General features: G+C 41.7%; 1 protein-coding gene across 2 annotated transcripts in view; it reads left to right on the top strand.

Annotated features, from left to right (window-relative positions):
- Positions 1-9190: 9190 nt before the first annotated feature.
- LOC105037359 (26S proteasome non-ATPase regulatory subunit 2 homolog A-like) overlaps positions 9191-23725 on the top strand; it is a 27395-nt gene continuing 12860 nt past the window's right edge. Inside the window, exons 1-6 of one of the 2 annotated variants that reach the window (XR_012135270.1) lie at positions 9191-9507; positions 9598-9698; positions 9922-10042; positions 10121-10180; positions 14058-14125; positions 16407-16449. Coding sequence is in view for 1 of the 2 variants with exons in the window: in XM_073245481.1 (XP_073101582.1) it covers positions 9397-9507; positions 9598-9698; positions 9922-10042; positions 10121-10180; positions 14058-14125; positions 16407-16449 (504 nt within the window). In the remaining variant the exon portion in view is untranslated. The remainder of the gene's footprint in view (positions 9508-9597; positions 9699-9921; positions 10043-10120; positions 10181-14057; positions 14126-16406; positions 16450-23725) is intronic. The other variant, XM_073245481.1, reaches the window with a different exon arrangement.

Genomic DNA, 23725 nt, shown 5'->3' on the forward strand with positions numbered 1-23725 from the left:
CTGACCTGGGGGATTCGCGATCATTATGGCGCTGGATCCCAGGGTCTATTTAAACCCATCCTCCCTCCTTTAGGCGTCCTACTCCATTCCTGAGTTTTCGCTGGTGTTTGTCTTCTCTTCGAGAGCCCTGCTTTAGTGATCGTCTTCTCGAACCGTAGGTGCCTCCCGTTTCTCGTCCCCCAGGTCCCTCAGAGTAATATAGGTTAGTGCCAACCTTCCTCTCACCGCCTAGGGGCTTCTCCTCTCATCATTACTTTTGTCTTATCATGTAGTTACTTCCTTTTTATCGTTTTGCCCTTCTTTCCTTGGCCGTCCTGGCCCTGTAATGTGCATTTCGGGAATGAAATGAAAAGAGCATTTTGCGTTACTTCGTCTGCGCGCTGCACTAATGTTGCTGTCTGCCGAACCTTTCTTGACGTTTGGCTTGTCTGATGTAGACGTCGTCGGGGGGGGCTTTTTCCTTTCATCCGATCTTGTTAGGCGGTCGGGTTTCATCACCATTAACCCTTGCTGCAGAAGTCGCGGATGGAGTCCGGCTCCCGTAGGAGTCCGGGCGAAGTCTTCCTTGTAGGTGGAACCCGGCTCCCGTAGGAGTCCGGATTAAGTCTTCCTTGTCATCGTGGATGGAACCCGGCTCCCATAGGAGTCCGGGTGAAATCTTCCTTGACGTCGGAACCCGGCTCCCGTAGGAGTCCGGGTGAAGTCTTCTTTGTAGGCGGAACCCGGCTCCTGTAGGAGTCCGGGTTAAGTCTTCCTTATAGGCGGAACCCGGCTCCCGTAGGAGTCCGGGTGAAGTCTTCCTTGTAGGCGGAACCCGGCTCCCATAGGAGTCCGGGTTAAGTCTTCCTTGTAGGAGGAACCCGGCTCCCGTAGGAGTCCGGGTGAAGTCTTCCTTGTAGGCGGAACCCGGCTCCCGTAGGAGTTCGGGTGAAGTCTTCCTTGTAGGCGGAACCCGGCTCCCGTAGGAGTCCGGGTTAAGTCTTCCTTGTCGTCGGAACCCGGCTCCCGTAGGAGTCCGGGTGAAGTCTTCCTTGTAGGCGGAACCCGGCTCCCGTAGGAGTCCGGGTGAAGTCTTCCTTGTAGGCGGAACCCGGCTCCCGTAGGAGTCCGGGTTAAGTCTTCCTTGTAGGCGGAACCCGGCTCCCATAGGAGTCTGGGTTAAGTCTTCCTTGTAGGCGGAACGCGGCTCCCGTAGGAGTCCGGGTGAAGTCTTCCTTGTAGGCGGAACTCGGCTCCCGTAGGAGTCCGGGTTAAGTCTTCCTTGTAGGCGAAACCCGGCTCCCGTAGGAGTCCGGGTTAAGTCTTCCTTGTCGTCGGAACCCGGCTCCCGTAGGAGTCCGGGTGAAGTCTTCCTTGTAGGCGGAACCCGGCTCCCGTAGGAGTCCGGGTGAAGTCTTCCTTGTAGGCAGAACCCGACTCCCGTAGGAGTCCGGGTTAAGTCTTCCTTGTAGGTGAAATCTGGCTCCCGTAGGAGTCCGGGTGAAGTCTTCCTTGTAGGCGGAACCCGGCTCCCGTAGGAGTCCGGGTTAAGTCTTCCTTGTAGGCGGAATCCGGCTCCCGTAGGAGTCCGGGTGAAGTCTTCCTTATAGGCGGAACCCGGCTCCCATAGGAGTCCGGGTGAAGTCTTCCTTGTAGGCGGAACCCGGCTCCCGTAGAAGTCCGGGTTAAGTCTTCTTGTAGGCGGAACCCGGCTCCCGTAGGAGTCCGGGTGAAGTCTTCCTTGTAGGCGGAACCCGGCTCCCGTAGGAGTCCGGGTTAAGTCTTCCTTGTAGGCGGAACCCGGCTCCCGTAGGAGTCCGGGTTAAGTCTTCCTTGTCGTCGGAACCCGGCTCCCGTAGGAGTCCGGGTGAAGTCTTCCTTGTAGGCGGAACCCGGCTCCCGTAGGAGTCCGGGTGAAGTCTTCCTTGTAGGCGGAACCCGGCTCCCGTAGGAGTCCGGGTGAAGTCTTCCTTGTAGGCGGAACCCGGCTCCCGTAGGAGTCCGGGTGAAGTCTTCCTTGTAGGCGGAACCTGGCTCCCGTAGGAGTCCGGGTTAAGTCTTCCTTGTAGGCAGAACCCGGCTCCCGTAGGAGTCCGGGTGAAGTCTTCCTTGTAGGCGGAACCCGACTCCCGTAGGAGTCCGGATTAAGTCTTCCTTGTAGGCGAAACCCGGCTCCCGTAGGAGTCCGGGTTAAGTCTTCTTGTAGGCGGAACCCGGCTCCCGTAGGAGTCCGGGTGAAGTCTTCCTTGTAGGCGGAACCCGGCTCCCGTAGGAGTCCGGGTTAAGTCTTCCTTGTAGGCGGAACCCGGCTCCCGTAGGAGTCCGGGTGAAGTCTTCCTTGTAGGTGGAACCCGGCTCCCGTAGGAGTCCGGGTTAAGTCTTCCTTGTAGGCGGAACCCGGCTCCCGTAGGAGTCCGGGTTAAGTCTTCCTTGTCGTCGGAACCCGGCTCCCGTAGGAGTCCGGGTGAAGTCTTCCTTGTAGGCGGAACCCGGCTCCCGTAGGAGTCCGGGTGAAGTCTTCCTTGTAGGCAGAACCCGGCTCCCGTAGGAGTCCGGGTTAAGTCTTCCTTGTAGGCGGAACCCGGCTCCCGTAGGTGTCCGGGTGAAGTCTTCCTTGTAGGCGAAACCCGGCTCCCGTAGGAGTCCGGGTTAAGTCTTCCTCGGCGTTGTGGACGGAACCCGGCTCCCGTAGGAGTCCGGGCCTTCCATTTTGCTCGAGTCGATGTGAGGTTCTCCTCTCGTTACCAGCCTGGCTTGTGGGGGCGCGTTAGGACGCTGTAAGGCCTCTCCCCCATCCGGTCTAAAAAGAACCGAGCCTCCGACTTTGCTCATGTCAGGACGAGGTTCTCCTCCTGTTCCTGACATGGCTGTGGGGGCACATTAGGGCGTTGTAAGGCCTCTCCCCCCATCCGGTCTAAAAGAAACGGGCCTTTGACTTTGCTCAAGTTAGGGCGAGGTTTTCCTCCTGTCCCTAACAGGGCTGTGGGGGCACATTAGGGCGTTGTAAGGCCTCTCCCCCCATCCGGTCTAAAAGAACCGGGCCTTTGACTTTGCTCAAGTTAGGGCGAGGTTCTCCTCCTGTCTCTAACAGGGCTGTGGGGGCACATTAAGGCGTTGTAAGGCCTCTCCCCCCATCCGGTCTAAAAGAACCGGGCCTTTGACTTTGCTCATGTCAGGACGAGGTTCTCCTCCTGTTCCTGACATGGCTGTGGTTTTTGGAGGGGTCGTATCCAGTCGTAACAAATCCATGCCAGGTGGGAAGAGCACGTTAGGTAGAAAGAAAATTAGGTTCAAGGCGAAATCGTAAGTGATACATTTACAGTTTTTCCGCTCCTCTTTGAGGCCCTCCGGTGATGGAGTCGATGGTCCCGATGGGAGGCCGATCCCCGGGTTGCTCCTCCCTTTTCTGCGGTTCAGGCTGTGGGAGGGCTCTTGACCGGTCTCCTCTACCCTCAGGCCTGCGGCGGATGAATCTGTCGAGTCGACCTCATCGAATGAGCTCCTCGATCTCGTCCTGGAGCTGGATGCATTCTTCGGTGTCGTGGCCGTGGTCGCGGTGGTAGAGGCAGAACTTGTTGGGGTTGCACTTTCCGGGATGTGTGCGCATCCTCTCCGGCCTAGGGAGCTGCTCCCTGACCTCCATTAATACCTGGGCCTTCGAGGCGTTGAGGGGGGCGTAGCTGCGAAATCTCCCTGGTGGGGAGCCCCGCCGAACCCCGCAGTTCGGGCTTCTCTGCCTGCGTGCCCGGGGTGGAGTATGGGCGCACTTACATCCAGGAGGGGATCGGGAACGCGGCCGGGCTTCCTTTGGCCTTTTCTCAACTGCGGGCTTACTCGAATCTCCCGCTTGACGCTCCCTTGCAGTCTCTTCGTCCTTCATTTTGAAGGCTTCTTCCGCTCGGGCGTATCCTTCAGCCTGAGCCAGTAAATCGGCAAAATCCCTGGGGTACTTCTTCTCCAGGGAGTACAAAAGATCATTCTTCTGAAGGCCACCTTTCAGGGCGGCCATGGCAACTGACTGGTCCAAGTTCCGGACCTCCAACACCGCGATGTTAAAGCGGTTGACGTAGGCCCGTATGGACTCCCCTTCTCTCTGCTTGATGTTGATGAGGGACTCCGAACCCTTTCGGGGACGCCGGCTGCTGACAAAATGGGCCACAAATTGGTGGCTCATTTGATCGAAGGAAAAGATGGTACCCGACTTCAAAGCCGAGTATCAGTTCCTCGCTGCTCCCTTCAAAGTAGACGGAAAAGCCCGGCATAAGATGGCGTCAGGAGCGCCGTGAAGCAGCATCATCGTCCGAAAGGCCTCCAGATGATCAACTGGGTCTGAAGTCCCATCGTAGCTTTCGAACTGAGGAAGCTTGAAGTTTGGCGGGATCGGTTCCTGCATGATCATTTGGGAGAAGGGAGGGTCAGTGCAAATATCCTCACCATAAGCGGGGGGCGCGTGGCGGAGTTCTTCAATCCGTCGGTTCATCTCCTGGAGCCTCCGGTCCAGGAAATCCTCTCGACTTCGAGTCTCGAGGGTCCTTTGGTAGAACGGGGGCAGGGATCTTCCAGGGGTGGAGTCGTGATCCGATTGAGGGCTTTCTACCCTCGGATTTGTTTTTCCGGGAAGGATGGGGCGGCTGGCCCAGGTGGCCCACCCCGCCGTCGGGTTCTGGCATTCCAGAGATACCCCTTCCGGATGTGCCGACGTCTGCGGTTGCTGCTGCTGCATTGCTTGTACAGCTTCGACGAGGCCTCTGACCTGCTGTGCCAGCAAGTCAAATTGCTCCGCGCCGACCGCCGCCGTCGGAGGGGGAGGAGGAGGAGGCTGAGAAACTGGAGGGGAGGCCGAAGCCTGAGATCTGGCCGCGGAGGCCGTGGACCGTCGGGTGGACGCCTTGCGCGGAGGCATCGAGCGTCGATCTCGCGGGGGAAGATTAGGAGTGGGTGACGGAGAGACGGTCGGAGACGGCTCCGTTGAACACTCCTTTAAGAATAAGGGTGCTGCGAAGACACGCCCTTCCTCTAGCGCCAATCCTGTTGGTGCAAAAATCTGCTTGCGCCGGAGAAGCTGGAGTCGGAGAAGCCGCGGTTGCCGTCGGGACCTGCAAAGGAAGTCTAAACCGGAGGTGGGGTTGCTCCGGCAAGATCCTCCGATGCTCAAGTCAGTTCTCTGCCTCAACAAGAATGGAGTGCTCGAACGGAGAATTTAGCAGAGTTTTGAGATAAGAAATGAGCTTATCGAATAACGTATCTGGATCCCCCTTTTATAAGCGGGGGAGGTAACGGATTGATGGCGACGTTTGTAATCGCCAGGTAGTGGGCCGCCCTTAGTCAGGAGGAATCTACTGCGAAGAGTAGTGGAGCGGAGCCGTGGCCATCACTGGGGCGTGCCACGTGGAATCTGCCGTGGGAAGTGGGATGCAGATGCTGCGGCGTCTTGTCAGCGGATGGGAGAATCGTGCGATATCTGCTGCAGGAGGTGGAGCAGGATCGCGGCCGTTTATCGTGGCCTGTCAGGCAGTAATGGAGCCGTGTGGGTGCGGGATCCGCCACAGAGAGTGGAGCAGGATCGTGGCCGTGATTGTGGCCTGGGAGTGCAGATCTGCCGGCTGAAGCTCGGCAGCGGTTGGAGTTCGGCCCTCGTATGGATCCGGGCGGAGTCCTCCTTGCGATTGGGGTCGTGGGTGGAGCCCGGCTCCCGTGGGGGTCCGGACGGAGTCCGGACATAGTCTGTCTGTAGCCGTCGAAGTTGAGGACGGAGTCCGGCTCTCATAGGAGCCCGGACGAAGTCCTCCTGTGATTTGAGTCGAAGGAGAGGTCCGGCTCCCGTAGGAGTCCGCTTGCAGTTGACGTTGTTGGCAGAGTCCGGCTCCTGTAGGAGTCCGGACGGAGGCTACTGGCAGCTGTTGGAGCTGAGGACAAAGCCCGACTCCCGTAGGAGTCCGGGCGGAGCCTTCCTGCAATTAAAGTCAAAGGCGAAGTCTGGCTCCCGTAGGAGTCTGGACGAAACTTACCAGCGGTCGACGCTGAGGACGGAGCCCGACTCCCATAGGAGTTCGGGCGGAGCTATCCTGTAGTCGATGTCGGCGGCGGAGCCCGGCTCCCGTAGGAGTCCGGGCGGAGCTGTCCTGTAGTCGATGTTGGCGGCGGAGCCCGGCTCCCGTAGGAGTCCGGGCGGAGCTGTCCTGTAGTCGATGTCGGCGGCGGAGCCTGGCTCCCGTAGGAGTCCGGGTGGAGCTGTCCTGTTCGTAGTCGATTCCGCTGAGGATTTCGGCTGTGGGTATTTTATACCCAACAATGGTTATGATCCCTTTATCAATAAGCAATTTTTATAATTTGAGTAATTAAAATAAAGTAGTATTGGTCATGACTCTACCTCTCTTCATATAATTTTTGGAGTTTGGTTGAGTTCTATGAATTTCATCTTTTAGATTTTAACTCAATTTCTATTAGAACTTTCTTTTTCTCAGAACTCTCTCTATTTCTAAGAAATCTTTATTTTTCTTAAGACTTTTAACCGCAATCTAATTTTCCTTCTTATGTGCTGGCCAAGTATTCGCATGTAATTATAGTCTAAAAGCTTAGTAAAGACAATTATAGAAAAACATAATTTAGAGTCAAACCAGTTAGAGTTTCATGTATCAAAATACTTAGGATTTTCAAGACAAGGCCACTAGTATTTAACACATGCTTTGTATGTGCATTTTGTATAAAGGAGAACCGAAATTATAATTTATAAATATTTTTTTAGGTTATATTAGATATTTTTGAGTTATCCAGCATACATTCTGCTGGTGCATCTAACCAACCTCTGGTCATGTGGCAATATCAGAAAGGATCTCCATTATATCGATCTACAGGCGAAACATCATTTCAGATCAGGTCGGATGAATACCGACCTCATATCAATAGACAGTTGATCCAGCTACATCTACATCTAGTTAACATCAGAAGGACATACCGACCTCTCGTAGGCATCAGTAAAATTTCTAAGCTAACTATTCTCCATGTGGATCAACCTATAATCTCTCTATAGTTGGCCAATTTGTTATAACCAGTGGCTAATAAACTAAGGTGATTAACCAAAATTGCCTCATAAATAAGATCTTCCGAATCAGGTGGTTATCGATGGCCTAACAAACTCTATCAATAGCCTAACAAATTTTTTTATATAAAGAGGAGAAGGAGATTCTCCAAAAGTAAGTCAGAACTTAATTCTGAAGGTAGAAACTCTATCGAACCCTGAGTACTCAAGTTTCCTCCACTGAAAAAAATTTGAGTTCTACTCTTCTCACTCTATTTAGTTCCTCTTACTCCCTACTTTTTCTTTTCTACTATTTATTTTTGAGTTTCGGTTGACTTAACCATCAGAGGATCCTAAATTGGAGGATCTCCCCTTTTGATTTGTGGACTTTTTTGTAGGTTTATTGGCGGATTATATCATTTTGGTTCACCATCAAACTCCAGCTAAGTATTAAACCGATCTCATCTATCTCATTTGGAGCATCGTAGCAACACGTTACAATTCAAACTTTTTAAAGACAAGGGACACCCCAAAAGGGAAAAAGCTGAAGGAAAACATGGAAACTATTTTTTCTTATGAAATACATATAAGGTTTTAGAGATGTAGTTTCTTTTTGAACTTTTTCTTTTATAATCATTGTTTGAGGCTTCACTTGGTGTTCGGTTCCACATGGTCAACTCTAGGACCTTCTATTGCCTATAAATTGATATAAAATATAAGTAAATATTTGGTCATCAAGAATGAAAACCAAAAATTATTTTCTTATTAATGAAAATTACTAGGAATGATTAATTCCCTTTTCTTGTTTGGACAAGTATAGATAAGGTCAAAGAAACAATGCAGACCTAGAGTGCTTCCGATAATATATATGACATAATATATCATTATTACATATTAATAATATAATAACATCACTAATACATATTCATATTTATCAATATTAATAATATTTTTTATTCATAGTATTTTATTCAAATTATAATGATATAATAGGTTGGATTTCTTCCGAGAGTACTTGGCTTTAAATCTTTCTAGTGGAAATCAATAGAGGGGCTTTAAAAGTAGAAAAAAAGACATATTCATGGTTTATGATATATAAAGGCAAGAAATAAAAAAAGATCATTAATTTTGAGATCTCTTGCCTAAATATAAAGTCAGCAAAAAGAAAAAAAAGATAGCAACATAGTTAGTGAGTGAAAACACAGCATAAACTATCTAATTTACAATTCTAAATGGCTAACCATGATCTAAATGTTTTTAAATATATGCTGATTAAATTTTAGCTAAAATATAGATATAAAAATTATCAATAGTAATAGGCTTAAAAAGATTTACAATTTTCAGTTTCAAGCTATTTTATTTATTATAGATCATAATTAATAGCACTGGTTTTATTTTAAGAAGCCCTTGATTGATTTTTATTAAGAAGTATTTAGAGCCAAATACTTTTAGGAGCATTTTAGCCTATTGATAATGATTATCAAAATAAAATAATTTATAAATATATAATATAATATAAATTTTATGTATTATTATATAATTTATAACTGTATAAAATATGTAATTGTAATATCATAATGCATATTATTATTTAGTAATATTATCTTCTTTTAGAAATATTATAGTTTTATGCACCATAATGTTCGATGAATTTTTTTTAAAAAAAAATAGAGAAGGTCGTCGATCAATTCAACTTTTGCTAGTTGACATTTAATACCGCACTGTACTATACTATCTGAGTATCTGGCCCTATATAAATATTAATCCAGATGTATATATTAAAAATATAATATTAATTTTATAATAATATATTAATCTTCTATACATTACATATCTTTTATTATTAACAATAATATTATTATATTATCAAGTTAGCAATAAAAGTGATTCTTAGCAATAAAAGTGATTCTCATTTTATTATAAGGTTCCACGGGTATAAATAATATAATATACAATGTAGGAAAACATATTTATGATATGAGATTAAAAACATAAATGATATATTTATAAAATGAAATATATAATTAATATAACATAAAATATGCAATTAGTTTATATATAATTAAAATAGTAATAATATCAATATTATAAAAATATATTATAAATATTATAATTTAGTCACCAGTGTGATCTTCAGAGTCCCGTCACAGAATGTTCCGGGAAGACATGCAGATACGACAGGGGTCAGTGGTGTTGTCCAGATGGATCATGTAGCGAACGGCCGATGATCGGACATCCCTTTTTCATCGTAAACCTTTCATTGAAAGGACCGAACTTCTCTCCCCCCTCTCCGATCCCACTCCTTTCACCAGTCCCCAATTCCTAGGGTTTTCGATTGGTTCTTTTTTATCTCTTCCTCGATCGATCTCCGAGGTGTTTGCGCTCCTTCCAGTCTCTCAATGGCGGTAGATCCAACACCTGACAGCTCAGCCAGCGCGGATCAGGCGGGTCCCAAGCCCCCCTCCAAAGACCCCAAGAAGAAGAAGGACGAGAAGAAAGAGGACGATGTGGTGATTTTGATCTCTCTGGCTCTCCTTTTCCCCTTCTGTTGGATCGTTTTTACTCGATTCTCACTCTGATGGCCTCTTGTTTCGTTGCAGTCGGATGAAGATTTGGCGTTGAAGCAGCAGCTCGAGCTTTACGTTGAGAGGGTTCAGGATGCCGATCCCGCCGTTCAGAAGTTCGCCCTCGAAAGCATGAGGTGTCTTTCTGATGCAAATCATGTCCAGAACTGGATTCCTAGCGATTAGGGTTTTGCAGTTGTTGATTTACTATTATCTTCTTGATTTACTATCGTTATATTTGTTTTCAAGAAATAAAACTTTCGTCTTTTTCAAGTTCTTGATTTCACTGATGGAGTTGGAGAATTGGTGAATAAGGGCTTTTTTTTTTTTCTCAGTGACATGTTACTGTTTTGTTGATAGGAAGGAGATTCGTACGGCAACAAGCTCCATGACATCTGTTCCAAAGCCTTTAAAGTTCCTTCGACCCCATTATGGAACTCTAAAAGCATACTTCGATACGCTGCCAGAGTCTGACCTGAAGGTATAATCATTATTTTATGTTGTCGTTTTTATACATGTTTGCTCGGTATTGATAGCTCATATTTCTCTTGAATTGCAGAAGTACCTAGCAGACGTTCTTTCTGTGTTGGCCTTAACGATGTCTGCTGAAGGGGAAAGGGTATGCAATTTACTTAAAATTTAAGTTATTTTCCGGTTACCTGTTTTTCGTTCTGCGTTTGTTAAGAATGAGTTGCATGAAGGAATATTACGTAAGAGAAGACCAAGTATTAAAACAACGTTGGCAATTTAATCATGGTTTGCTGATTCAATGAATGCTCAATTTGTGCTTCAATTGGGTTAGGGAATTTGGTTTCCTGGTTCTTTCATCTATTTTTATTCATTCTTTTATCCTATTGACATCCTTGGTAGTTTTTGTATTATCATTTTGGATAATGCCATTGTTGTCTAGAACAAATTTTGCTGATGGCATCTAGAAAATTTCAATTTAGTCTGACAAATTTCTCACTAGTTTTTCTGTAAGCTTTGTTCCTTAGATGAATGTTACTTTTAATCATCTGACTTATCTTTAGATTTCATGCTGTCCAGTCACTGTCAGGTTCAAAGAATCCTTGGATTTTACACGTTACCTGTTAAACCCTTTCTCATATCACCAAACCTCCCTGATGATTATTCACCTTTGATTATTTATATGTATTACGTTTTGGTCCCTTTTGATTCTTGAGAGTCACAGAAGAATGCTCTCTAAAGATGTGCCAGTATGGTTGACTTGGTGTTATGTGGTGGCACCTAAGATCAACTTTCAGTTACTTAATATGCTGATTATATCTTACCATACAGTACACCTAGTGAGCTAGTTCCTGTTATTATCCTTCTACTAGAGTGGTCCCTACTGATCGCATCTCAATTTCAATCAGTGTAGTCGGCATTGCTTCTCTGCCTAAACAGCTCAGCATGATAAATGTCATGCATCCCTTCCCTCTTTCCTTTTTATCTACATGTTTGCCTCCATATTATGTGAGCGCACAGATTATTTTCAACCTACAACCATACTAGCTTTGGCATAAGAAAGTAATTAGTTTAGAGGATAAAACTCAATAGATCATGGAAAATGACGAAAGTTAGGACAAATGCCGAGGATGATTTTGGAACATTATAAAACAGAAAAAAGTTTCATTAATATTTTTGAAAGCATAGATTATTGTATTTATGTATATTGGTACATGCAACCCTAGCATATAAGAGACGAGATGGAAAAATGACAGCACGATCACCACCAACACAAACAACAAAGGGCATGTTTAGCATATAGTGCATGAGTGTTTCACAACCAATTGTGAATAAAAATTATAATATTCATGAAATGTTGTAAAATATATGAGTAGTTCAATAATTGAGGAATAGCTAGATAATTGTTTGGCCGCTTAAATTCAAAATTAATGCAAGAAATTCCCAGTGGTCCAGCGAGTTTTATGTGTATGGTTACAATTGCGGTAGAGACTCACTTCCCCTCATCATCTACATCTTTACATGCCTTCACATATCATTCTTTTAGTCAGAGTTAATAATATGGTTGCAATTAGGTTAATTTCTAGTCCAAGTCTTATTTTCCAATTATTTCTTTGGTTATATTACCGATAAAATTTTGTTAATTTTCAATGAATTTTTTCCCATTGTAAGTCTATTTGAGATCAAAATAAATGTTTTATGACTTAAATGTTTCCTTTCATATGAAACGTGAGCTTGTAGTTGGTTATGTGGTGGTGCAAAAAGATTCTGTGTTAAGCATGCATAGATAGGATTGTCAGGATGATTGTGTTTCCAAGTACTTTTATGCCTGATAGATAATATTAATATATAGAAATGGTGAGGATATGTTGAATTCAGAGTACAATGTATTTTTTAATTTTTAATGTTGAAGGACGCAATGTTGAAGGATGCAATGCTTAATAGAAGTGTTGAAACTTCTTTAACCGCTGAATGAATACAAGGCTCATGATTGTTGAAATTTGAAATGACGATGGATGTGATCCCTAAGAGAATAATTGAGACTTCTTGGATATCTGAATGATTGCCAGGCTTGTATTGTGGAAGGCTCGTGATACTAGTTTTCTGGTTATTTTGTCTCACCAACTTGGCATATTCCATATTTCAATTTTTAAATAAGGGCATTATGAAAGGGGGCAAGGTATCTTACCGATGCAAATGTAGAAAATGGTTATAGGTGCTAGCTTGCTAACATTGGGGGAAATATTTAGACATGGCAAAACATCATAAAAAATTGAACAGGTGAAACCTATATGTGAAAATTTCTAGATGTAGCAAGATTACAGAGTTTGTGTTTTATTCTGTTGTATGTTATATTTTTAAAAAATTGGAAGTTATTGCACCTATGGATGCCTTTTTTGGGTGGTGGGCGAAAACCTTGAAACATTGGAGTATGCAGCATAGTGACATCCATATGCTTGGTAAATTCACTACATTTACAAATTTTTGTGTAGGTCTCATTTGATCACCTTTTCTTGATGTTGTGCATGTCTAAATATTACCTTCAATATTACTGAGTTAGCACCTATAATCAGTCCCCACATGATACTTTAGGGCCTCCATCATAGAGCTTTTATTTCTACATTATAATTTATAATGCATAAATATTATCTTCATCGTACTATATCCTTAATCATTTTAACATGATAAAGCTTTTTCCAATGTTGATGGATCATCTATAACTATTTTTGTAAATCTTTTTTTTTGGTGTGTGTGTTGAGTTTTGCCTCATGTTGTTGCCATTCTTGTCATTTAGAAATGTTGGTATTTTTCTGATAAGTCGCTAATTAAGTGGCTTGTTACATATAAAATGCTTTCCGAAGGAATCCATCTACATGCCTTTTTATGTTTGGACATTATTGACATCACACTTCAAGTTGCATTATAGATGAGTAAGGCCGGGCCACAGTGATGGAGATCAATTTGAAGAAAAAATGTATGATAGTTCCCCCTGTGTAGGTTAGGTATCATACGCTCTGTCGTGTGTATTGTTGGGATCTTTATGTGAAATAAGACATTGTGAGTTCTACACTCTGTTCCACAAGTAGTTAAGTTCTATTTGGAAAAAAGATGTAAATGGCATGTGGATCTGTCATTGAACATGATTACTTTAGCCAAATACAACGATCTTGAAATGCCCTTGACTCATTAGTAAAAACAGCTCTTGACTGAAATTAGATTGATGCTGCAAGGTGAATCAGCTAGCAGACTGTCTTGAAAGGGAGGTGGTGTCAACAGGGACTTTTGGTCTGGATGGAAAACTTTCTGGGACAGCTATTATAGGGTTCTTACTTAGTTTCTTAGCTCCCTTTTTCTGTCCATAAGATGTAGGGAAGCTACGTATACATGGGTGTTTTTATGAGTAACTTGGTGGTCGCATGCTTTTATCGTGCTTCATTTTTTTCCCCCTTTGGAGGGCATTTGCATGGGGTCCACATCTTTATGTATAAACGAAGTATAATTTCCTAATTGCATGTCTGAAAATGATGTTACATGAGTTACCTGTGTGCTTTTGCGTACTGTACACTTATCATCCATATTACAAAATGGGATTCTATTGCAACAAAGTTGTGTTCTTGGAAAGGCATGGCTCTTTTCCTTGGAGAATAATAGCATTCTGATCACATCTTTGTGCATAATCACCTTTGTATATAATCAAATCTCGTTGGACATGCTACCATCATCTTTGTCATAATTTCTTAGACTGCATTTGGTAAATTGCATTTTGGTCTATATATCGCGACAATGGATTTATAGTATGCAAGATATGCCACATGGTACTAAACTGAGCGGTATATGGGGTGTATCGTTATCGAACCGATATGCAGTATGGGGGTTGTATCGATACTCAATTTGCCAAACTAGCCCCCATATTGGGTATATCAAAACGGTAACAGGTTGGCATCAGTACGGAGCTCGGTACCGAGATAGTGTACCTCAATAGTATGTGAAGCTTAATGTAATCAAACATTTATGTGCCTTTTTTGTAGGAGAGCCTGAAGTACCGATTGCTAGGATCAGAGGGTGATATTGGTTCTTGGGGTCATGAATACGTAAGGTAATAAACTTAACTGATCTTAGCTCAACAATGGTGATTGCTTTCTATATTGGCTTTTCAAATATATATCTAACTTTCGTTGTTTGACTGTTATTACTTATGTATAAAATCATGATTAGCTGAGATGGGTTTTTGACTGGATTGTGATGGTTGATCATTTCTTATGTGAGAAAATGATTTCCAAAAATAGTAGTTCTGTTTTATGTTAATTACTAAATGAAGAAAGTTTGTTCAAGTTCTAGGTTTACTTAGATTTTTTTGTTCAGATGAAAATTGATTTGGGTGATGGAATCCTAAAAGGACTCAGAAATGGTTTTTGAATTATATCTAGAATTGATGTTGGATGCGTGGGGGAAAAGGTGGGGAGGGTGATCAAGTCTTGGATTGAATGTAAGGGCAAATTGTTTAATCTCTAAAACCTACATTTTACTAACAAACAAACAATTGGGAAGGTACAAATAGGAGTTGGCCTGTCATGACGACTTCAGATGAATGCATATCTTATGGTATCGTATGGATTTGAAAGTTGCACTAAAAAAATGACTCATTGGTAGAATATTTGGTAGTAAATGAAGAATATTGCTTCTAGGCTGGGAATCATCTCATAGACCTAATAGTCACAGAAACGGGTGAATTTTGGAATAATTCATTTATTCTTCGTATTCAGCATGCCAAAAAGGAATAACCTTAGGCTAAGGCTAACTTTTTTCCAAAAAGGAATACCAAGAGTCACTGATCACATCTCTCATGTTCTCTCTTCTATTCTTCTTATCCCAATCTCCATGTTCTTCTCTTTTCTTTCATCCTTCTAGGCCCAACCTACTACTCTCCCTTTGCCAGTTCTCTTCTATTTTGCTTTCTAACATTTTTTTTTTTAACCTTACTATTTTCTTCTTATTCTCTTTTGGTCACATCCACTGTCTTTATCTTCTCTTTACTAAATGCATATCTAGTGATCTCCACTAGCCATTGGGCTCTGCAAGTCGTTTCCTCCCACTGCCGACCTCTGCACATGACTGATCTCTTCAGCCTTATAGAGCTGATCACTGGTGTGCTTTCACTCAGCTATCTTCCTTGCCACCACCATCAGCCCCCCTCCTCTGGGCGTGTGTGTTCCCCATTTGGCTCTCTTTTCTTAAATCCTTGAATCTCTCTCACCCTCCTCCCCTCTCCCTCTCTACCCCCCTCTCCCTCCCTCCACCTTGGCTTCCCACTTTCTCCACAGCTTTGTCCAAGCAATTTAGTGCATGTTAGGCACTGATTCCAAACCTTCACCTGTGTTGTGTCATGTCAACACAGGTATGCTGGACCATTCAGGCAAGTTTTGTGTCATGGTGAAATGAACTTCCATTTTTCATGTTATCAATTTTTTTAAATACTCTCTTTTACGTATTCCGCTTGCTCTTTTCTTTATCGAGCCCAAAGTTATTTATGCATCAGCATGAGTCCTTTTTTTTAAAAAAAAATTAGATTAACAAAACTCTATTTTTTTAAAATTAGATTAACAAAAATCTAACATGGATGGGTGCATGAATGTAGTTTTCCAAGAGAAGATGGCTAATTTTGGAGAAAATAAAAGTGAAACAACTTGTCCTCGGTAAAACCAGAGGACAAAAACTGGATGTCAAGCTTAGCATGTCATGCTATATTCTACCATAACAGCATGTTAATTAAATTTTATTTTTTATAAATGCTGATAAATGGAATTTGTTAACTTGATAAGCCATTAGTGAAGCAAAGATGAACCAATAACATCAAAAAAAATTGCGGCATTTGTTGATGCATGATATGATTACCAGATGCTTTTGTCCTCATTTTTTGTTGGTATCATTTTATTGTACAGCCTTAGTATTGTTATTGTGAGTATTATATTCTGATACCACTTTCCTGTTATTTTGATATATCATTTCTGTTATTCTACATCCATTTTTCTTGCATTATTTTACATTTGTTGTGGTATTTATTACATTATCCTATTCCTATATCTTATATACCTTGCGATAATTGCATGTTGACCAACTGGCCTTGGTCAGAGATCTATTGCAAATGTACAGAAGATAGGGTATCTTCACTTACTGATTGACCTCAATCGAAATTATACCACAAACCTGTGGAGAAGAGATGTTATTGATGGATCAGAAAGTCAATCCCAAGTTAAGAAGTTGATCCTACATAAACATAGTTAATTAGAATCTCTGGGATAAGTTTATGCATATTTACATGGTTGAATGCTAACTAAATAGTTATGCTTATTATTCTAATGGTGATTTTGATATATCAGAAACCTGGCTGGTGAAATTTCACAAGAGTTTGCAAAACGCCAGGTTAGTCTCAATCTCCTTAAAATTATGAGTGAAAGTTTTGACTTTGTTATAAATTTTATGTTTGTTGGTTAATATAGTGTTGAAATTTGTTATATATTCCCTGTTGGTTGCTTTACTTAACATATCTTCTTCTACTGGTTCTTTTGCAGTTGTTCTCTTTAATGCATTTACTGGTTTATGGTGATTGGTGGATTCATAAATGCATTTATTTTAGTTTTGAATAGGATTTTAGTGCAACCAATTTGGCCAATAATATGCTATATACCTTTAACTAATTCAATCTTATTATACTTGGGAATTGGCATACTTCAATTGCTAAAAATTTCTCAAATTGTCTTTAATTTCATTAATTTCAAAATTTTAAAAATACACAATGAAGTTTCTGTTATTCTATAGTCTGCATTTTCTTCTTGGTATTTGGTATACTCTTTTATTTTTTTTGGCTAAGTCATGAACTACTGCTCTTTGTAATTTTCCAAATTCTTGTATTTTGTCATGCCATTAACAATAAGTAGTGGTGGCAATTTCTTGTCCAACTCATCATTTGCCTGTCAAGTAGGGTTAAGCGATGACAGAGTGCAAATCTACTAGGTTCTTGTATAGATGGTGACTACAAGATGATTAGGTCATTAATATAGTACTATCATGGTGTTAGTGTTAAGTTTCTTCTTGTATATGCATTTGCAATTTGTTGGAATCCTAGCTAGCTTTACTTAAAGAAACTTTGTTTCTAGTGGTTTACATGATACAATTTATGTGGTAGTGCACTTGAGGGGGAAAATGTGGTCTAGTTTGGTTAGTCGATTTTGACAGCCTAGGAAAACTAGTTGATTGGGTTAGGTTGGTTAGCATGCTCATCAAAATTAGCCCATTGGTAGTTATGTGCTAAACAATAATTAACTAGTGCATTGAGTGGGCAGGGGACTGGTTCATAGCTTATGCATCTTAGTATATAGGGCTAACCTGATTGATTAAGCTATTACAACTTCTATCCATGGTAATATAAGATGAATTACCCAAATTTGCGGGAAAAAAAGTATTAAAATGTGGTACACATTGCCACATTTGCACATGCATATGCATGTGTGGTCCCTTGACCAATTGCCTCTATGCTGTATGTATGTGGTCATACTGCATATGGACCAAAGAGGTGGCACACTTATCATTGCACGGTTCAGTATCATATGGCTGCATATATGAACCTACTAGCATTTTGGCGCTACATATGTTATGGTTGGATTCAAGTTGTTGGTTAGGTTTGATATGGATCTAAAGTAGGCATGTTATGGGTATTAATAGTGGTAAAATGTCAATTATATTATAGTTGTTGCTATTGGGTGTTAGATACTAAGTAAATAAGCACTAATATCTATTATTATTACTAAGATAGCTATTTTCCATCCATAAAAAAAATCATTATTATTGTAGCTTTTATTGCACTTAATATATTATATATATATATTTAAATGGTTATGATGCTGGAGTGCTTAGGATACAAGTCCTGGCCGCACGGGTCGTGGATCCTGGTTGCACAGGTTGCGGATCGCGATTGCATGGGTCCCATATGCATGGGTCTCAAAACACGACTAGTTTTTGATGATTAGTTGTTTTCTTATCTCAATTAGGAAAGTAAATGTAAGTTAATTCTAGCAAGTTTTGATTTTTTGTGAATTTTTTTTTGAGAATTATTTTATGTTATTAGAAAAATTAGCAGTTAGGATTCTTCGAGTCAGAATAGGACTTGGAATCCCACATTGAAAAGTTGAAGAAAAGAGTTCCTTTGTACTTATAAATACCCCCATCGGGACTACTCTTGTAATCAATATTGAAGATTTTTGAGTAGTGGAAATACAATTATGGAAATTATTCTCCCTTTGTTTCTCTTTATTCTATCTCTCCTCCCTTTGGTGGATTCTTAGGATTTGCGAGTGAGCGTTGTGAGAGCTATATCCTTGGAGTGGCCTGTCAAGATGGTATTTTCGGTCTTAGAAGAAAGTGATTCTGCCGCTGCTCCTCTTCCAACTAGTGTCTTCCTTCTGTTGAACATGTCGTCGTGAGATTTCTACCTTGCCATAATTGGTGGCACCGACATAACCTTCCTTCGAGTTTTTCAGCTGAAATTCAACACCTCCCTAGTACCAGATTAAAAGATAGCAAACACATACACCTGCATATGCAGCCCTTATACTCCATATGCACTATGCCGTCCCTTGATTGCTTATAAACTGCATCTGCTTTTTAAAACACTGCAAGAAAATGACCTTTGCTTAGTGCCTTTCTAAGAGTTAGATGAAAGAATGATTTTATCAGTAATGTCACCAAGATTGTGCATTTGGATGCCTTAGTACTCAAAATATTGCCTACTTAGTTTTTTCGGAATTCATTTGCTTCAAAAGTGCATTAAACTACACAAGTGTTTTTTGCTTTAGGAAAACTACAAATTGCTTTGGAAATGTGGAATGGGATAGAAATAACATGTTGAGTTTTATGTCTAGTAACCACAAAAAAGAAAAAAAAAAGTCGAGGACTCAATGTGCAATGATGATTAAAACTTTGGAATGATTGCTAAATTTCTGTGTTTCTTCCTCTTTGCCACTATTTCCTATATAACTTTAAACTATGTGATATGCATTTCTTTGCTAGATCTTGTTCCATTCCAATCTCACATTGTAGTTCATAGGATGTGAGAAAGAAAATAATTAAATAAAAGAAAAATATAAAAGAACAAATGCAGGATAGCATTGGTTACCCACATGGAGGACACAAAATTGGCATTTTTTTGACCTTATGTTTTCTATCTCAATGTCAGAGTCATGTCTTGGAGTTGTTGAGTTGAAAACTTAATATTCAAGCGAGGTCTTTGCCATTCATTTTTGGAAGTCCTTTAGAATGTACAAAATGATTGCTTGCAATCTTCAAAATGAGTTCGATGTATGTGCAAAGTGCCAATGTTTGCCATACCAAACTGTAGGATCTCATATCAAGTGTATCATACCATACGAGTAATGTACTCATAATGTACCAAGGTTCAATGCAGCACAGGGGCTAAATCGGTCTATGCCAATTAGAACTGAGCATTTTCACACAGTTGTGTTGTACCAACCCATATTGTTCGGTATCGGGCAGTACCATGGCTGAGTGAGAAAAAAGAGTCTCCCAACCCTATCCCGGTACAATACTAGACCAAGCATACCATATTATATTGGTATGTTATCTGGTGCCAGTACAATGAATATTGATGTAGACTTGATTTAGTCCAAAATTAGCACTTAGGTTTTGCTTAATCCATAGAACTAATGAAAAGTTGTGCCTACATGAAATAAGAAGATGAAAATGAAGAATAAGTTGAATTATTAATGCATATATGATGTATAAGTTCTGCTAAAAATGGATTGTAAAGATAGGTATACTCTGTATGTTGAACAACATGCCTATAATGCTGCACCTACACTATACTTATCTTAAGCTTGAAGTCCTAATGCTGATGCCTTCTTGCATCCTGTGCTTTCTCTTGCCTTCACACCTTGTGGTGGTTTGACCATCATGAAATGCCTTTAAAGGGATAAACATTAATTTGGTGAAGGATATGGCTGATTTTGGTCAGGTTTCTCTATGATTTGTTAACATTAGGTCTGATTGAACTTGTGATCCCATAACATGCAAACAATTTTTCTATATTGAAGCAAAAGTTAACTGCACTTTCAGTTGCATGCAATTAAAGATGATCAAGGACCAGGTCAATAAGTAGTATTTATGTAATTGTAAACTAATTTTGAGTCCTCCTTGATTAGCTCGCAAGGAACCCTTTTGATGAAGAGAATTTATATGAAGCATACTGAGACCAGTAATGCATATGAATTCATTTTGCGAAAGCACATCCGGATATTGTCCCTATGACCTTGTCTCTTTCCCAGTCCAGTCATCAACATGTAATATTTGTGGTACTTGTGTTTCATGATTACGCAACTTTAGCTGCTCATTATGCTCATAATGTGGTCTCTTAATTGGTCCTTTTATGATGGAGGAATTGCTTGTATGGTTAATGAAGCTTGGCTCTCAATTAACAGTGAGCTCACGTTTGTTGATAAGCCATATGTTTAGTTGAAATGTTGCTTACAATCTCTTCCATCTATCAATTGTTATAGCTAACATGATTCTTACCATGATCCTTAAGGAAAAAAGAACTTATGTTGTGTAACTAACTGTGGATTACTACTTGATTAGGTTAATGCTAATCAATTCTTGTTTACATCGAATAAATCATTATGTAAAATAATTGATTACTTAGTTCCTTCAACCCTCTTGCTTGTGAGCTAAAGGAAATGATTTTTTTTAAAATTTTAGTTCTTCAACAAAGGTCTTTTCTTTCTTAGGTTGTTTTCTTGCTAGTTAGTTCTTATTCCCCAGAAGTTTTCTAACTCAAGATATATACTAGGTTTTGAAATCATGCATTTGGGACTCATGGTAGGTAGGTTTATTAGTTGGTTAAGCTGGTTCGGTTTGAGCGCCTAAAGGCCAAAATCTTGGGCATGGGCTGAGGTTTTAGGTCATGGTCTAGTTTGGGGCTAGGAAACCATGGCACATCTAATTTTCTGGATGAGCTCAAACTCGGAGTTTTAATAAATTTTAGGCCAGGGTACTATGTGGTTATTTGCTCCCTCTTTGGAATCTTGTAATGATACCTCTCAACTAGGATCCTGAAAAGAATACTTAGTGAATCAAGGTAAAGGTAGTTGTCTACACTCTCTTTTCAATCATATAGCTTATACCCCTCAACTAGGATTCTGATAAAACTTAGTGAATCAACCAAGAGGTGGGGGTAAACTATCATTCTACTGAAGCCTCTAGAAATGCTAATCAAAGAGAATTGTCCTTTTATCATTCTCCTTTTGTCTCCTTCACCCTCTCCTACTGTCCATTTTCATGGAACCTAAGGAGTCAATACCTCTTACCCAAGGTTTGCCAAACTGGTTTTAGAGGGGCCATCATCTTGCGACTGGTTCAGCATGGTATGGGTCCATATCATGCCATTCCGAGGTGTACTGATAGGGAGAGCTGGAGAGGGAGGAGAGGGAGAGGGAGAAAAGGAGAGAGGAAGAGGGTGGGAGGAAGGGGGAGAGCAAGGGAAACCATAACCATGACCTGACCTCGAGAGAGAGTGAAAGAGAGGAGGGAGCGCGCGCGCGCACGAGAGAGAGAGAGAGAGAGAGAGGGAGGGGAAGTGAGAGGGAGGGGGAGTGACTTATGTGATAGGTGGGGCACATCAAGCAGCTAGGGAGGGGGCGCAGTGTTCACGAGCGAGGGATGCTCGCAAGAGAGTTCCAAGCCAAAAAGGGAGGAGGGGGGGGGTGTGCTTGCTTGATTTTTTTGAGTTGGGGACCCAAACCAAAATAAATAGTTGAACCATGTTGGTCTCTAACTAGTCTGGTTCGGTACTCTATGAACCAGCCTGTTCGGCATGATTTGGCATATCTTGCTCTTACCTATCTCTTTATCCTCTATGTGTGACCTTGTTCCTCTCTTGGCGATGCATGGTGACTTAGGACTTAACCTAGGTGGTTCTAATGAAGATCCTTGCAGCCTTGGTCCACTTGGCGCATCTATCGACTTTACCTGTAGACCCATTTTCTTCACCTTAATTTTATTTTCCTTCTTGATTCTTGGGATGGCTTTTGCTATTTTGGTGCAGGAACATCAATCATCCAATCTAGATGTGGTTCTGAGCCTATTATTTGCGCTGGAAATCCTAAGTTATATAAAGATGATGAGTGGTTCTATTTAGGTAAATTTTGGTCTGGGTAAGATCCAAAAGAAAAAGGCTTAGTTTGACATGAAAACCGGGCAAGTTTTGTCCTTAGGCTTTGGGCTGGGCTTAGCCCAATATTTTGTCCAAGCCAAAATTATCCTAGATTGTAAATTTTACAATTTTGGCAGTCTTGAGCCAAAGAGATCTAGTTTATTTTCTTGCTGGACTTGGCTTGAGCCAAAGGTCTTAGTCTAGGCCAAATTCAGGCCTTGGCCCTATTTGGTCTATCTTGGCTTGTTGGCACCTGTAATGGTATATATTATATAAAGAGGCTTAGTTTATGGAAGATGAATTTCATCATATTGGTTGGCCAAATGGTGGTTGGTTTCCTAAGGATGGTTCCAACATTACTTTTTAGAAAGTGTAAATTGGGAGGTATGGGTGGTAGTGGCTTATGTGGACTTTTTATTATTAATTATTTTAATGTAAGCCTCCCTGCTTCTGCTTGCAAATGGTCTGTTATAGCTTGACTGATGTCCTTAGCATGAGGGTTTGGACTTGTAGATTTATACTTGACCTGCCCAACACATCATTGCTCCATAACCTTTTCGCAACCTAGTATGCTTATGGTTTGCCGAACCAGTAATGGAGGGTGTACCAGCCAGTGGTTGGTTCGACATGGTATGGGTTTGTGCCATGCCATTTTGGGGCGTATGGAACAGTGAGAGCTGAAGAGGGAGGGGGAGATGGAGAAAAGGAGAGAGGAAGAGAGGGGGAGGGAGGGAGGAAGGGGGAGGTTAAGAGGGAAATGTATCCCTAACCCTTAAAGAGAGAGAGAGAGAGAGAGAGGGCCAAAGGAAACACTAACCCTAACCTTTGGAGTGAGAGAGGGAGGAGGGAGGGGCTTATTGGGGCGGATGCTTGTCGACCATCGCAAGTAGGGGGTGGGGAAGAGGGGGGGGGTTGTTAAGCGAACTAGGGCCCACTCAAATCAATTGGATGAACCATGCCAGTCTCCAACTGGTCTTGTTCGGTACGCCTCGAATCGGCTAGTGTGACATGGTTCAGTGAACCTTGCTACATATCATCTTAGGCTCAGTTTACAAATGTACTCATCTGAAAGCAACTACTTAAACCAAGCAGAATGATACACCGGACTTGTTACATAAATTTTAAAAATTATTAAAGAATTTCATTATGATGCAAAATTGCAAGTTATGATTTGTTTAGATGTGTTCCAAGAGGAGCCTTTCAAAAGCTCCCTTTACATTTGTCCGGTAAAGCATGCAGGTGCATGTTGTACTTGACTAATTCAATATACTGGCCGTTAATACAATAACCATGTCAACCCCACTAACGAAATGCCTAACCACACCTTTTGACACTACTAAAGGCAGTTTTTGCTAGCAATCTTAGAGTACCATGTTATCATTGTCCTTGTTGACTAAGTTTCATTTCTACTTGAGTTATAATGAGCCAGCCTTAACAACAATGACTTTTAGTGCACTAAAGTTTTTAATGAGAGAAACA

Source organism: Elaeis guineensis, chromosome 11 (assembly GCF_000442705.2).
Source record: "Elaeis guineensis isolate ETL-2024a chromosome 11, EG11, whole genome shotgun sequence".
Taxonomy (NCBI): domain Eukaryota; kingdom Viridiplantae; phylum Streptophyta; class Magnoliopsida; order Arecales; family Arecaceae; genus Elaeis; species Elaeis guineensis.